This window comes from Lepidothrix coronata, unplaced genomic scaffold (genome assembly GCF_001604755.1).
Source record: "Lepidothrix coronata isolate B3197 unplaced genomic scaffold, Lepidothrix_coronata-1.0 Scaffold32, whole genome shotgun sequence".
Lineage (NCBI taxonomy): Eukaryota > Metazoa > Chordata > Aves > Passeriformes > Pipridae > Lepidothrix > Lepidothrix coronata.
Window position 1 is genome coordinate 5,973,698 of NW_016690212.1, and position 14,848 is coordinate 5,988,545.

General features: G+C 37.8%; 1 protein-coding gene across 2 annotated transcripts in view; it reads left to right on the forward strand.

The window, feature by feature from the left end:
- Positions 1-14,848, forward strand: part of RELN (reelin) — a 280,189-nt gene that overhangs the window by 173,499 nt on the left and 91,842 nt on the right. For both annotated transcript variants that reach the window (XM_017811391.1, XM_017811392.1), the window contains exons 14-20: positions 383-591; positions 3,063-3,191; positions 4,297-4,406; positions 7,225-7,291; positions 8,244-8,477; positions 9,092-9,253; positions 13,435-13,671. In XM_017811391.1, the coding sequence (XP_017666880.1) occupies positions 383-591; positions 3,063-3,191; positions 4,297-4,406; positions 7,225-7,291; positions 8,244-8,477; positions 9,092-9,253; positions 13,435-13,671 (1,148 nt within the window). The remainder of the gene's footprint in view (positions 1-382; positions 592-3,062; positions 3,192-4,296; positions 4,407-7,224; positions 7,292-8,243; positions 8,478-9,091; positions 9,254-13,434; positions 13,672-14,848) is intronic.

Consider the following 14,848-nt stretch of genomic DNA (forward strand, 5'->3'; position numbering starts at 1 on the left):
CTACCTTGTGTTTGCTTCTGTGAGCTGTAAGGCTCCAGGACAAACATCATATTCTATTACCAGCTGAAGCTGACAATGTAAACTAGCATTTTTCAGAAGACAGAAGGGACAGTCTTTTCTACCGTGTCTTTACAACCAGACAATCTGATCCCTCTAAGGTGATAAGTAGCACTGGTATCCAGAGTGTTAATACCTGTGCACATAATAGCAAATTATTTTAGTTGGGATCTTGTGTAGAAAAAGGTGGCTAAAAGAGTTAACAAAGTGAAGCAAGGAGAGAGAATAACACATGTTTGGGTCAGCACAATTGAAGTTGCTTTTTTATTTTAAATGATACCTTTTGACCTTTTTTAATTTATCTAAGCTTTATTTTCTTTTAAAGGTTCCATCTTTGGTTTCTGTTGTCATTAGTCCGGACCTGCAGACTCCTGCAACCAAGTTTTGCCTGAAGCAAAAGAGTCACCAAGGCCACAACAGGAATGTCTGGGCTGTGGATTACTTCCACGTCCTTCCGGTGCTCCCTTCCACAGTGACTCACATGATCCAGTTTTCTATCAATTTGGGTTGTGGAACTTATCAACCTGGTAACAGGTACAACTGGAGAAATCGTTCTTTTGATTTTCAGCTTTCTAGTATAATTTGGTTTATAAAATCTATATGGGAGTTTGGAAATCTTTTTTCAGTAAGAAAGGATCCCATTAATAATGACAAATATAAACTGCTCAAAACCTAATGTTTCTCCTGATCTCCACAGGCCCAAATTTATGTATCTAATGTGCAATGAAGAGCCAATAAATAGCTTTCCAGGTCAAAACTGGTCCCCTATTCTGAAATATGGTCATGATTTCAGAGGGACTTTTTCTTCAGTTTTTAAGGAACACGAGATTTGCCTCTTAATACTGTGTAAGGGGGAAAATATTAAAGGCAGCAGCAGAAACCTACCCTGCTGACCTCTCAGATTACCGATGCCACAGGCATATCTAGTTCTTGTAAGACTGGTTATAAATGGCCCTCATCTTAACGACCATCAATGTGAGGAGCTCACTGTCAGTAGATTGGCCACAGAACTCTTTTTGGCTTCGCTTCTTCAGGACATTCAGTGTGAATTTTTCCATGAAGTGAGAGGGAAAGGGAAAGAAGGGAGTCATTTGCAGCTCTGTGTTTTATAGAGTCATAGAAATGTTTGTTGGAAGGGACCTTCACAGGTTTTCTAGTGAAACCTGCTGCTGCAGGTGGGACTGTTAACAGCATAGGTCAGACATGGCTTTGCCTATCCATGACTTGAATGGATGGATACTGTGCTACATCTCTGAGTGACCTGCTCAAGTGAAAAAGTGTTTTCTAATGTCCAGTATAAAACTCTGAAGCAATGTCTGTATGGCCATTGTCCTTTCTACTGTGTCTGACGCTACCGAAGAGAATTTGACTCCAATTTCCTTGTGAGTGCCCTCTGCACCATCACAGGATGCTGCAGCTCACCCCTCCTTGCCAGGCTGAGCAAGCTAGCTCCTCAGCCCATCCTAGCTTGATGCTCCAGGCCATGGGCATCTTGCCTATCCTCTGCTCCAGCTCTCCAGTTTCTTAATAGCCTTCTTCAAATAGGGGACCCAAAACCAAACTGCCCACTTTCCCTCTTTCCTTATGTACATGTGAGAATATTTATCTTGATATTTTATGAGGATTAAGTTACTTTACATTTTCCAGAGTTGAGAGTTTAAAGTTAGAGACTGTAAGTGCTTTCACATCCATGTCCCATGGCATCTAGTTCCAACTGGAAAGAGCTCCATTAGCATTGACAGTTCCAGCATCCATGCAGGGTAACAGAATTCAAGGAGCAGCAAAATTCAAGGCATTGCACTTATATTTGATAGAAAGTGAAGGTAGCAACATTTTCCTATATGAAAAGTGAAAACTTTGCCTGTAAACACTCCTGGCCAGTAAACATGTTATATAAAATCTCTGTCTTAGTTGGTTATCTGATGGAGAGTGGTATATACTTCAAAAGATTAATATTCTTCCTTCACTAAACTATTCCTGAAGAAGTGACCTTCTTCATGACAAAAGAAGTACTAGGTCACCATTTTCCCTATTTGTATTTCCCAAATACTGCAGCATTTCACATCTCCTGGTCTACAGCATTATTCATAATGCTTTCATTACTGCAAATGTGAGAGACTCATACTGAATATATGCAGTAAATATGACCCTCCAAGGTATCGCTACAGTTAAATCTGAAATAAATTAGTCAAAACCTCTATAAACTGTTTTAGTACACACTTATAGTATCACAGTGATGGTACATTTAAATAAAGTGATATTGTCAGCAAATTTCCATAAAAAGAAAAAGTCAGAATCCAATAATTTAATATTGAGGAGATGAATTATGATTTTTATAATGTTCCGCTGGCTTTACTTAAAATAAAACAGAATATTACAGCTAATTATATGGAGCAAATTACAAAAGTAATTCAGTAAAATACTAAAACTTTAATAAATCAAGCACTATATTACTTTTTCAAGGTCTTTGGAATGTAAAGCATCTAAGGATTTCCTTATACTTGTAGGCTGTAAACAATGTTGGGGGGGGGCATTAAACCAGGAAAGAGCCAGCTGGTGCATGAATAGCTAGTGGTTTTTTGCCACCTTCCACAGGTGTAATGGTTAGCAGTTGGCAGTTATAACTGTCCTGTGCTCACATGATGCTCCGATTAATCCAGATTTTCTCCCTCTATTTGAAACTATTTGAATCTGAAATATAAAAGTAAAGTCAGCTCATTTAACAGCAGTAGCATAAAAACACTGGTGCTCAAATAAGAGGTGTGTTTAGACAATCCTCAGTCTATAGGCTACCCTTGAGGTTTTTAAACAGTCAGGTTTGTTTCATGTTTGTATTTTCAGGACTTTTTGTATTCAAAGTCTGCTTAAAATTATTTCATGTTTCCTAATCAGTTATTAGGAATAGCTGATTGAGTGGTTTCTTGGTGTTGGTACTTCTGCTATGAGATTATGCCAGGTAGCTTCATGGTGTCTTTCTCCTTTTTCTCCTTCAATGTGTTAACCAGTGTCAGCTTGGAGTTTTCAACCAACCATGGTCGCTCCTGGTCCCTGCTCCACACCGAGTGTTTGCCTGAGATATGTGCTGGGCCTCACCTCCCCCACAGCACCATCTATGCCTCTGAAAATTACAGCGGGTGAGTGTGTTCTCTGCAAAACTGAGATGCAAGATTAGAGAAGTGAATTATAGGTGACAGAAGAAAGCAGCAAAGCACACAACTCCATGTCATCTTTCTTTTTTTGACTAGCTGAGGACAGCAAGGAAAGAGTGTTCTGGGCTCCCTGGCTGCCCAGTAATTAAATTTGAAATGTATGGGGGTGCCTCTGTGGTATAATATTATTTTTTTGATGGTAAAGATAAATTACAAAAAACCCCACTTGTGGGCAGCACACTGGTAATGAGAAGAAAAGTTTTACCTTGTTAAAGGCACAGAGTTTTCTTCTTAGTCAGAGAAAACATCAGTCAAAGCCGTGTTTACATCCTCAGTGACCTTTACTCACTTGGAATCTCAATACTGGGGTACTGTGAATCACATCCTCTGTACTTCTGCAGATAGAGGTTGTTGTTAGTGTCACTTTCTTTTATCGGCCCCTCTTAGTAAGTAAATCTCTTCTGTACTGTTCTCACTGAAAAATAAACTGTGACATCTTGCTGCATAGCACAAAATCCGTGTCTATCCTTCTGTATCCCAACTTCCACAGACTTCAGAGCAGCAGGTATGACTGTGTGATCTCATGACACCCCCCACCCCACACCATTCCCATACAGTTTTCATAGGAACCATTATCCCTGGTGTATGTGGGAAGTGTGGCCCCTATGGATAATGATGGCCCAGACCACAGCAGGCCAAATCCTCTGCACCACTTCTTACCCACAGAGGGTTTCCACCAAACAGATTTCAGTCATACTGAAAGGTTGCAATTTAGGAGATACTCATTGTGATGGAGAAGCAAAGGAGGTTAAGGTCTTTGCTGACTTCATGCATTCCAACGGGGGAAAAATGGCTAGGTTTTATAAGATAATAATTAATATTCACATAATGTATGAAAATATCATAGGCCATGTTCTTCTTTTTTATTTGTGTTTTCTAAAGCTGCCATAAATTCATCCTTCATTTGAATAGATTTTAAAATTAGAACATCTCACAAAGCTTCCAGTATACGTAAACATATCTGCAAAACATACAGTTGCTTAATAACTCTAAGTGTAAAATGCTAGAGCCTGTGTTATATGTATTTCAGGTGGAACCGAATAACTATTCCCCTTCCCAATGCTGCATTAACAAGTGACACCAGGATTCGATGGAGACAAACAGGACCAATCCTCGGAAATATGTGGGCAATCGATAATAGTTAGTATTCTTATCCATGACCATGACAAATCAGAAGAGTGAATTTTTTATATGCTGCTCTGTGTAAACATATTTTCCACAATCATGAGCCAGTGAATTTACAGTTTATTAAATTCTTTTTCTGTTTATCTGCTCTTGGTAACAGTTACATTTTGAAGCTAGAGGGAAATTCTGCCATTTGAAAAGACAATAGCCTAGTAGATTACCTTTCTTTCTTTTAATTGAATGCTTTCCAGGAAAAGATATTGGTGGCAAGGGCTTAATATAACATTTCCTCTGTCTGCTTAGTCCTAATTACATAATTAGATACTACACTGGCTATTAAGGACATGCACTGCACCAGCCTTAGCAGCAGGTACAGCATTTGGGACGTATTTTTCCTTCTGGGTGTAGACCACCTTCAAGCAACACTGCTACCAAAACAATGACAAAACTTTTACATTGTTTACAGTATCTTTGAGGAAAGCACCATATGTTTTAGGGAACTGTTCTTCTTTTAGGAAATTATTTTCCACATACCTTTTTTTAACTAAGAGGAGCTTATGTTGATCCATATATTTATAAAACAATGCAGGGGATAACTGGGACCAGAATTAAAAGGAAATATTTTAAAGCACAGAAAAAGTATTTAAGAACACAGGATAAAATGTATGACAGGCAGAAATAAGCATGATCAGAAGGACTAAGTATGAGAAAGTGCAATTTTTTTAGCTTGCTTGTTAGCCTTAAATGATTTGGGACTAAATAGACTACATCCGGAATTTGTTTGGTTAGGTATGTGAAATACGTAATTTAGAGATTTACAGGGAGGTACAATAGTCTGTGAAATTTTGTAGTAATTTCCAGTAAGGTTTGATATGGAGCCTGGGAATGGTAAATAGTTACATTTTGCAGAATTCTTAAAACAGATTTATGCCTAGTTTTGAAAAGAAAATCCTTGAAGCAGATAAGGTAGTGCCACAAAGGAAAGTTTGTCACTAAAAGTCATGAAAATTGTTCTCTTAATCATATTAATGGGAAGTAGCATCATCTTGACATCTAGATAGAGTATTAATGCTTGTCTTTAGAGATGAGATATACATCAAAAAGAAATTGAAATTAAGGGAAAATGTAGGTATGTAAACATAAAAGATGTCTGTGGGTATCTGCAAAGATGAGTTGCTACCAAAGAAAATGTAGACTTCAAGTGTTAGAGACACTCATGAGATTTTCACAGAAATGAGAAGATTAAATCAATCTAAGGATACAAATTCTTTACAACAGGACAAAACAAGATTCTGAAGATCATTGACAATTCATTTATTTGCACTACCTTTGCTTGTAGAACAAAATGGAATTCCATCAAAGGATGCTGTGTGCTCCAGTGTGTACCATGTCAAAAAAGGTTTTACAAAACTTCTACCTAAAAAGTACCTGCTCTGAATTTGAGGTGCAAAACCACGATATAGGAATCAAGTCTTAAAGATTAACATGTTTCTGAGGTTTTGAATGCCTCCTTTGTTAGATACTATGACACTCAAGCCTTATGCTGTATTGTAGGGAAAAAACCATAAATATTGGCAATCTACTCAAATTCTTGAAGAGAGGAAGGTTTTCAAGGATTCAATACTCTGACTTTTAGCTTCACAACTGTTCCCTATGTGAATTAAGTTTTAAATGAAATCTGGAAGCTGGCCATCTTTCCGAAACACTGGAAAAATGCCAATTTCCATAAAGTTTTTTTATTTTGAATGACATCATTACATCTTTAACCCTTCTACTTTTACCACCCCCTCAAAAAGACCTCAAAATACACAAAGAAATCAAACAGACAGAACAGAATTTTTGCACCCTGAGAGGTGAGAAAATCTAGAAATCACATGAAATCTGATGAGGAGTTATAGGGAGTAGCTAACAGAGATTTAGCGTGCGTCTGCCAGGGAGAGCTGATGCTGCCGTGATGGGCGACATCATGAAAATAGGAAACGGAATAAGTACTGCTTGTTGTAGAATTGGTGGATATTCCTTCCAAAAGTCACAATGCAAGTGAATAACTCCAAGTAATAGGCAGTCTTCAACAGAAAAAGGGACGCTGCTCATGGTTAAGGCCTCTAATCATATTGTATTGAAATAATACTGCCCACAAGTTATGGCTTTTCTTTATAGTAGTGCAAGGGATTATACCAAGACTTGCTCATCTATCCATCATTCATATTTTTCACAATAAATCAACATTGTCAATTAGGAGTCATTGGAGGAAGATAAAGTAAAAGAGTAAAACAAGTCTGGTGTATTTTTGAGCCCATAGGATTTAGAATTTTATTCCATTTAAAATAATCAGTGAAAGAGTATGTATTTAACTGTATTTAATAGTTACTTAAGACATATCAGGGCAGGTTCCAATTCCCATAAGTACAGTGAAGTTAAGTATGTACATTTCAATGAGAGAAGCAGTGAAACATTTTTAAAATCTACAAGACTGTCATTGGAATGTACCTATATATATATATTGGATTACATCTCCAAACTAAGATGAAGGGAAGGCAAGAAAGTGGTCAGTACCTAACAGATTATCTGATCTCGTTTCACAGACTTAGAAAAACCAGGTACATTAATTAAAACAGCACTAATGTCTCCAGCCTCAGATAGATATTACCCTTTAATTAATAAATTATCCCAGGCTATCCTTGACACACTCAAACACATTTTATCCTATTGTAGACCTTTTCCAGGCAGTAGGATTAGGATAAATACAATAACAGTATATTTTCTTGTATTTTTCATATTATGTTTATGACATAACATAACTCTTCATTTAACTGATTTCTGTTCTCTGCAGTTTATATTGGTCCATCTTGCCTTAAATTCTGCTCAGGTCGAGGACAGTGCACTAGAAATGGCTGCAAGTAAGTTTTATAATTCAGTACTTGTATTCAATTTCTGCCACATAGTTCACTCGGTGATGTGAAAGTTGAAGTGATTTTCATTTCAGTCCTTGCTCTTTTAGATGACTAAATATAAAACTAGCATAGCCCCCAGAATGCCTAAAGCTCACTGGAGAGCTAGAGATCAATCTTTCTAAACAGCAGCATGTTTAATACTTCTTTTTTATTATTTTTTTTGCTAGAGAATCTAACTTCCAGTTCACTTTAAAATGGGCTACAGAGAACACTGTTATGTTGGTGATGCATACTTTATACTGGTTTTAGAGGTGATTTGGAATTGTATTGCTTTTATATTAAATGTTGGGAAATAATCAAATTTTTAATAGTTCTAATATCCCATAACCTAACATACCTCAAGGACAGAAGATCAGCACTCCACTTTTTTCTGGTAGTCTGGCATGTTAAAGGGGTTCCACCGTAAAAAGTAAAAAGGTGCTTACTCAAAACCGGTAAGCATATTCTAAATATTGGTGTAACTGCTTTTAGGTATTAACAAGAGTGTGACCCATGTGGCATTCTGTTTTGTTACTTAATTTTTTGTAGTCACACCTAACAGTCTACAGACAAAAGCAAATTCATCGTATTACATATGAACAAGTGTAAATTATGTCAGCAGGTTTTTTGTTCCAAAAATGAATAAAAATATTTCTGCACTGTGTTATGTGTAGATTGGTGGTGTGTTCCTAACTATGTTTTTTTAAATTGTAAGAGGAAGTACTACTGAAAAGAAATCATTGGCTATGCACCACTTTACCTAAGTAAAGTTCAAGGAGGTTCTTGGGCCTTGTATTTTGAGAGGGACCTTGTAGACATCTTCAGTTCATGAACAACTGCAGCCAGTGTGTTGGTTTGACAACCAGCCGCTTGAAAAGATGGGTCATTAGTTACACTCTTCAATCTTCCTCACCCCCAGGTGTGACCCCGGCTTTTCTGGGCCCGCGTGTGAGATGGCGTCGCAGACCTTTCCTATGTTCATCTCAGAGAGCTTCACCAGCTCCCGCCTCTCCTCCTACCACAGTTTTTACTCCATCCGGGGGGCTGAGGTCAGCTTTGGCTGCGGGGTCCTGGCCAGTGGCAAGGCCCTGGTCTTCAACAAGGACGGGAGGCGCCAGCTTATCACCTCCTTCCTTGACAGCTCCCAGTCCAGGTGAGAGGGAAAGAGGAGTAACGTGAGGCAAAGAAATTGGGGAGCCCCTCTCCTTCCAGCTACAACCTTCTGTATTATTAAGCTGATTGTTTTAGGAGGAAAAAAAACTTTTAAAAGACTCCTAGTTCCATGTTTTAATGGCAATTTCATAGATTTGCCTTTTTTTCTCCTGCTTTGTAAACAACAGAGCCCAAAACAGACTGCAGGGGAGTTATACAGCTTGGATGGAAAATATGAAATGTTAATATCAAACCTGAGTGTCAAAGCCAAGTGCTAATTAATTATTTATAGGTTGTGTTTATTTGACAGCTTGTGGCAACTGATTAGATCCATTCACTATCTCTCCCTCCCCTTCAGTGCCTAATAAATAATTAAATGCTGTAATGATTGGCATTTTTTTAACTATATGTGCCACATTGCATTATTTGACAATAAAAACAAATCACACGAACAAAACCCCATAACTGATATTTATCAAAATTTGCCCAGATTAAGAAGATCTGAAAATAACCTGGTTAGGGGAAAAAAAACCCAAAAAAACAACAAAACCCCAAACCAACAAAAAAACAGTATGCAAACCATAGCCTACAAATATTTGTATAACTCTGATCCAGGTTTCTGCAGTTCACACTACGCCTGGGCAGCAAGTCAGTGCTGAGTACATGCAAAGCACCCGACCAGCCCGGGGAAGGAGTACTGCTGCACTACTCCTATGACAACGGCATTACTTGGAAACTCCTGGAACACTACTCTTATCTCAACTACCACGAGCCAAGGTATGTGCATAACTATCATGAGGAGTGTTCTCTATGTACAGTCACTGTAATGCAGAGACTAAAGTACATGAGTGAGTGGAGTGAAGAGTTTCTATTGCACAGTAAAACTTACCGCTGTTCCTTAAAATTTTGTAGTTGTTTTAGACATTTTGTTGTTCTATAAAAATGAGTGCATGGATTTAATGTCATTCAAGTCTCAGGTGATACAACAGAACAAGCTGAGGCAGTGTGGGATGAAGGATAGAAATATACTTGAGGGAAATAGGGGCATGTCTCTTGCCACGGAAGTAGCCACTTGTAAAGAGAAATTAACATAAATTATTTGTAGCTTTGAAGCTATAGATACCTTCACTACACCATCCTCTGGGATTAGGAGTTTGCAGGCAGCACAGGACACCTCAGACAAAATCTGACTGTGAGGGTCTCTCCAGGTCTTCAGGGAAACTGCACCTGTGCCATTATGAAGGCAATTACATGACTTCATGGCTGTGCCTGTGCCTGTGGGTTGGGCTCAGTGCCCTGGGAGGGTGACTGTCCCTGGGAATTGCACAAATGAAAAAGAAGTTAAACAAAGATCTCATCTCATCTAGTAGCAACTACATTCGGTGTAAGATTAGAGAGGAATGTATCTCATGTATTTAGAGAAGGTATTCTTTACCACTACATTTGTGAGACCACCCACCAATTTTAAGAGAGCAGTGCAAAATCAGAGGTCTCTATGAGCACACCTGTACTGAAAACTCAGAACAACCTGTGCTGGATCTGTGCAAACCCACTCAAACCTGACAGCATCCACCTTTAATTAGGAGGGTGCTCCTAATTAAAGTTGATGCTCTGCAAGGGGGCACAGGAGAGGTAGAACCAGCAGTGGCATCACAGGACTCATTCCAGAAAGTCCATTCCTGCCCAAGGGTGGCTTTAACCTGGGTATTGCCCCATGTCTACTTCTCTACCCCTCCACTGAGTTCAAAGAAAACACCTGACTCAGCCCCAGGGGTGCAACTGTAAATAGCCTGCAAGTCACTTTATTTACATATAACTTTCATTATTTATATTTATTGAGCTCAGGTCAATGCTCTTAAAAAAAAAATTAGATTTCCACATCTTTTCAATAACTCAGTACAAAACTGCAATATACAAAGTGTGATTAAGAATATTCTGATGGAAAAACACTTGTAACATTAAAAGTATTTCCTGGGAGCTATAAGAAATATTCAAAAATCAGTGTCTGTATTTAGTAGAAGCGTAGTGTATACTTCAATTTCTGAAGTTTTAAATGTTTCCAAAGGAAAGATGCTACAAATGGGAACACTTATAAGTCTTCAAATTTTCCTTTGCTTTCCTTTATTATAGTTGCATATATATTTTATGTGGCCATGTTCCTAATTCTTAGACTCAAGATTACATCTGTAGAAATTATATTTCCCTAAAGGTTTTTAATATATAGCACTATGAAATTTTTATAACAAAAAGGAAAATACACATTCCAGTGACTGATTTTAATGAAGTTTAAGATATAAATGTAATAAATTATATAAATGCCATAGACTTTTTTGCTTTTTGAGGTTAACTATGAAACACAATTTCCATTGTTCTGACAGGGCAAAGAACTGAGTACAACGTACACAGGTTAGAAAGGTTTTGCCATGGGATAGATATATAGTCCACTCTGGGTAGACAGAAAAATGACAGACCTGAAGATAGATAATGCTGGCAATAATTACGATAAAGAACATGAAGAAAGCTTCACCTTTTCATATTATGTTGTCTGAAAATATCAGCATTTTTAGGAACATTAGATGGACTGCTGCAAAGTTTGGCAATCAGTCTGTATCCAGGAATTTAATTAGTCTTCAGTCATACAAAAAATAATTACACATTTAATGTTCTGCTGAAAAGGTGCATTTAATCTGCTAACATTTGACAGCTGCATTTTTCTTCTGAGCAGAACAGCGGTGGCTTTTCAATATTAGGTATGCGCATAGCTTGAAAGAATGAGATCAGAGCAAAGGTCTCCCAGCTGGTCTTTAAGAAATCTAATGGTGGCTGCTAATGTTAGTGGGCACACTTTTCTTCTTTGCAGCAGAAAAGTCATTAGCAGGAATTCCCCTCCCTCTCCATCTATCTCCAACAAATCAAAGCCAGATAGGAGTTGTTACAACTGCAGATGTAGCCAGGTTCTGCATACTAACATATGTGCCATACATGATGGTTTACACCTCCATTTTTAAATTGCATTAGCTTAATCCCCTGGGATGAGAAATTTATTTTAACGTGTGTTAAATATTTTAACACCTGATACATGTATCAGTGGTGTATGTCATGATTTAGGATTTTCTGTATATTACTGTCAGTGAGAATTAGTGTCCACGTGGGTGAGCTTATGAGAGTTAAGAGTGAAAGGAAGATGCAAGCATCAGAGGCAGCCACCTGAGGTGCAGGCATCAGAGGCAGCAGAGAAATATGTCCAGGATTATAGCAGAGCATTAGCTCATACAAGTGCCAAGTGCTTCACAGCACCCACTGGATAGAGTGCTTCTCCTGGCCAGGGTACCCGCTTTCCTCAGGTTCACATGGATGACAAAATCGTTGGTTCCTTTTAGCATCAGTAGCAATTTAGTGTCATTTGTGCCTCTAAAAATTAACCCAAAAGGTCATCAGGTTGCTTCTTATTGGAGAATCCTTGGTAGAAAAGAAGTCCTTGTAGTTTATTCATGTCAGAGAGCAATGAGGTTTGGTCTTTCTCCTGGAAGGATACGAAGTCATTCAAGCATGTTTGAGTGTAAAGGAAATGTATCCACCACACATAAAAAGTGTGTACAGTGCTGGTTCCATGCCACAGGCATACAGCAGCTGTCACCTCTGGCTGTCCCTAGACACTGCTCCCTCCAGGCTACAGAGAGCAGGAAGCTCCTAGAAATGCGAGGCAGGACTTTTTGAGCACTTCCCAGCTATTTGGACAAGCCATTTGATTTTTTTCTGGTTATTGAATTAACATATTTTTTTAAAAAATGAATGTAACATTAAATACCAGTATTATAAATTTACTATTTACAAGGACAGTGTAGCAAGACACTTTTAAGAGTGTGGTTTTGCACTAAGAGCAACACAGGCACAAGACTCTTTCGTGTGCAGAGAATAAAACATTATAACAGGCAGCTTATAAAGCCTTAAGTCTAAAAAATATGAAGCTAAAAAATAAAAAGATGCTTCCAGTTTACCCAGTTTATCATTTTATACACATTTCCTCTAAGAGAGAAAGAAAAATATCAGCTACATGATGAACTTGCCGAAAACCCTTTTGCCAGCAAGTAATTGTACCCCAATGGAGACAAATGTCCCTGTTGCCAGTCTGTCTCACAGTTGACATGGCTGTGTGGGGTACCATGGTCCTAGTGATTTATGGAGCTTTTAAGAAGGTATCATTGCTGTGGCAATTAATGCATGCTCCCTGCTGCAGTGTTATGATAATTGCTCCTGGAAATTGGATATTACTCTTAATTTTCTTTGCAGTTTGTCAATTCTACTTTTGTTGACATAGTTGCCATGACAAATCAAATGACCTTGCGTACCAGAAGCACCTGGGACTCACCTCCAGTTGTAGCTCTATGCAGCTACAAAAGAAAAGTGTCTGCCATTAAAGACTATACATCTTGTCAGTGTCTGACAAGATGAACTTTTTCCATCTGAATGTAGCTATTTACAGGAGTGGGTTCTTCTAGAACAAGAGCACCATGGGCATGAGGTCAATGCTGTGCAGGAACTAGCACAGATGTTTAGAAGAGGCATGTCTTCAGATCAGGATAAAAGCCACTGAGTCTGAGAAAATAGAGCTGGAATTCTTAATTCCTTATCAGTTGATCATTCCTTTGCTAATTTGAACCTCTAAGTTTACAGAGAGCCCCACAGTAGGAGCAAAATTTACAAAATGGGTAGAAACTCTTTTTGGTGGCTTTTGCACGTGACTGTTTTTCAGTAAATACATTGATTACCAAGAGAACTAACAATTCCCCTGTCCCTCTCACTGGTAGCAGCTATACCAGTAGATGCTGCAGTATTTTTGGGCTGAATCTAACCTATGATTTTTAGGGTCATTAAGAAAAAAATTACCCTAAAACACAACCCCATGGAATTACTACAAATGGCAAAACTGTCAATAATAATTTCTTTTCGTTTTCCAGAATAATTTCAGTGGAGCTGCCTGAAGATGCAAGACAGATTGGCATTCAGTTCAGATGGTGGCAACCCTATCACTCTTCTCAAGGCGAAGACGTGTGGGCAATCGATGAAATTATCATGACCTCTGTGCTTTTCAACAGCATCAGTCTAGACTTCACCAACCTAGTTGAGGTCACACAGTCTCTGGGATTCTACCTGGGAAATGTTCAACCTCACTGTGGACACGACTGGACTCTTTGGTGAGAAACACGTATTCTTTTCTGTTCTACTTTTGTTTTTCTTGTCTATTCATCCTGCTAAGAATCAAGTAACTGCTGCAAACGAGTCATTCCAGTAGCTATTCAGAGTAATTTTTTCTCATCCTCACATTATGGACAAAAATACAGTTGCTAATCTAATTGCAATTAGCAGTTAGCTTTTATGCCCCATTGCACAGAGACTTAATGTTTAATGGGAACACTGACTGTAGCATTCTTTTCCAACAAAATAAAGAATATTCTAATAGAAAAAAAAATTATGAATTTTTCATAATCTTCACTTAAAATCTAGTCAGGTTAATACAGGTATGGAGGTAATGAAATTATCTGTTAAGTACAGACTCTGAATATTTTTTAAGTGATGTTCAGATTTGTGTGTATAGCCATTAGATTACAATCCAGATAGGAAAGGCAGCAAAATGTAGGCAGAATAACATTAGCCATTTGTAGTTATTTTGCCTAGTAATATATCCATTTAGTCATTTACACTGTGATCAGCATTATGAAATATTGCAATTAGGCCTAAAATATGCTGTGTATTTAGAAACAAAAGCAAGGAAACATCACCTACCCCAAAGAAAATAAAGAAAAAGAAGGAAAAACAAAGAAAAAAATTGTTAGTACTGCATTAAAATAAGCGGTTTTAGTAAAACATTAACATGCTTCACAAAAATAAAATTCTGGAGCACACAAGTGTAACATTTGGAATTAATACAAAGGAAGTTCAATTTAAAATCTGTGTTTTGATTAAAACCAAATAACAGTTTCATGCTAGTTTGATCAACCTATAAACCCAGTATAGTTTTAATTGGCATAGATTTATTTCTTTGGAGAAAGTACAATCACAGTAATTATGGAAAACCTCAAGAAAATATAAATAATTTTAGTGTCCCCGTGGACACTCAGAGAAACACTGTTGGAATTTTATTAACAAGTATCTCTGAGCAATCTGATTTGACTTTCTGATCATCTGTCAAACTAAAAGGAGTTGGCTTAGCAGTAGGAACAACACCGAATGTGTTCTAGTGCTGATAATGAGGCAGTAGAAGCACCATTAACCACTTTAATAAGGACAAGGAAAGTACTCACTGCTCATTAAAATGAAACAACATGTTAGGGCTCAAACTGCATCTTCCTCATCAAAGAGTTGGAATGAAAG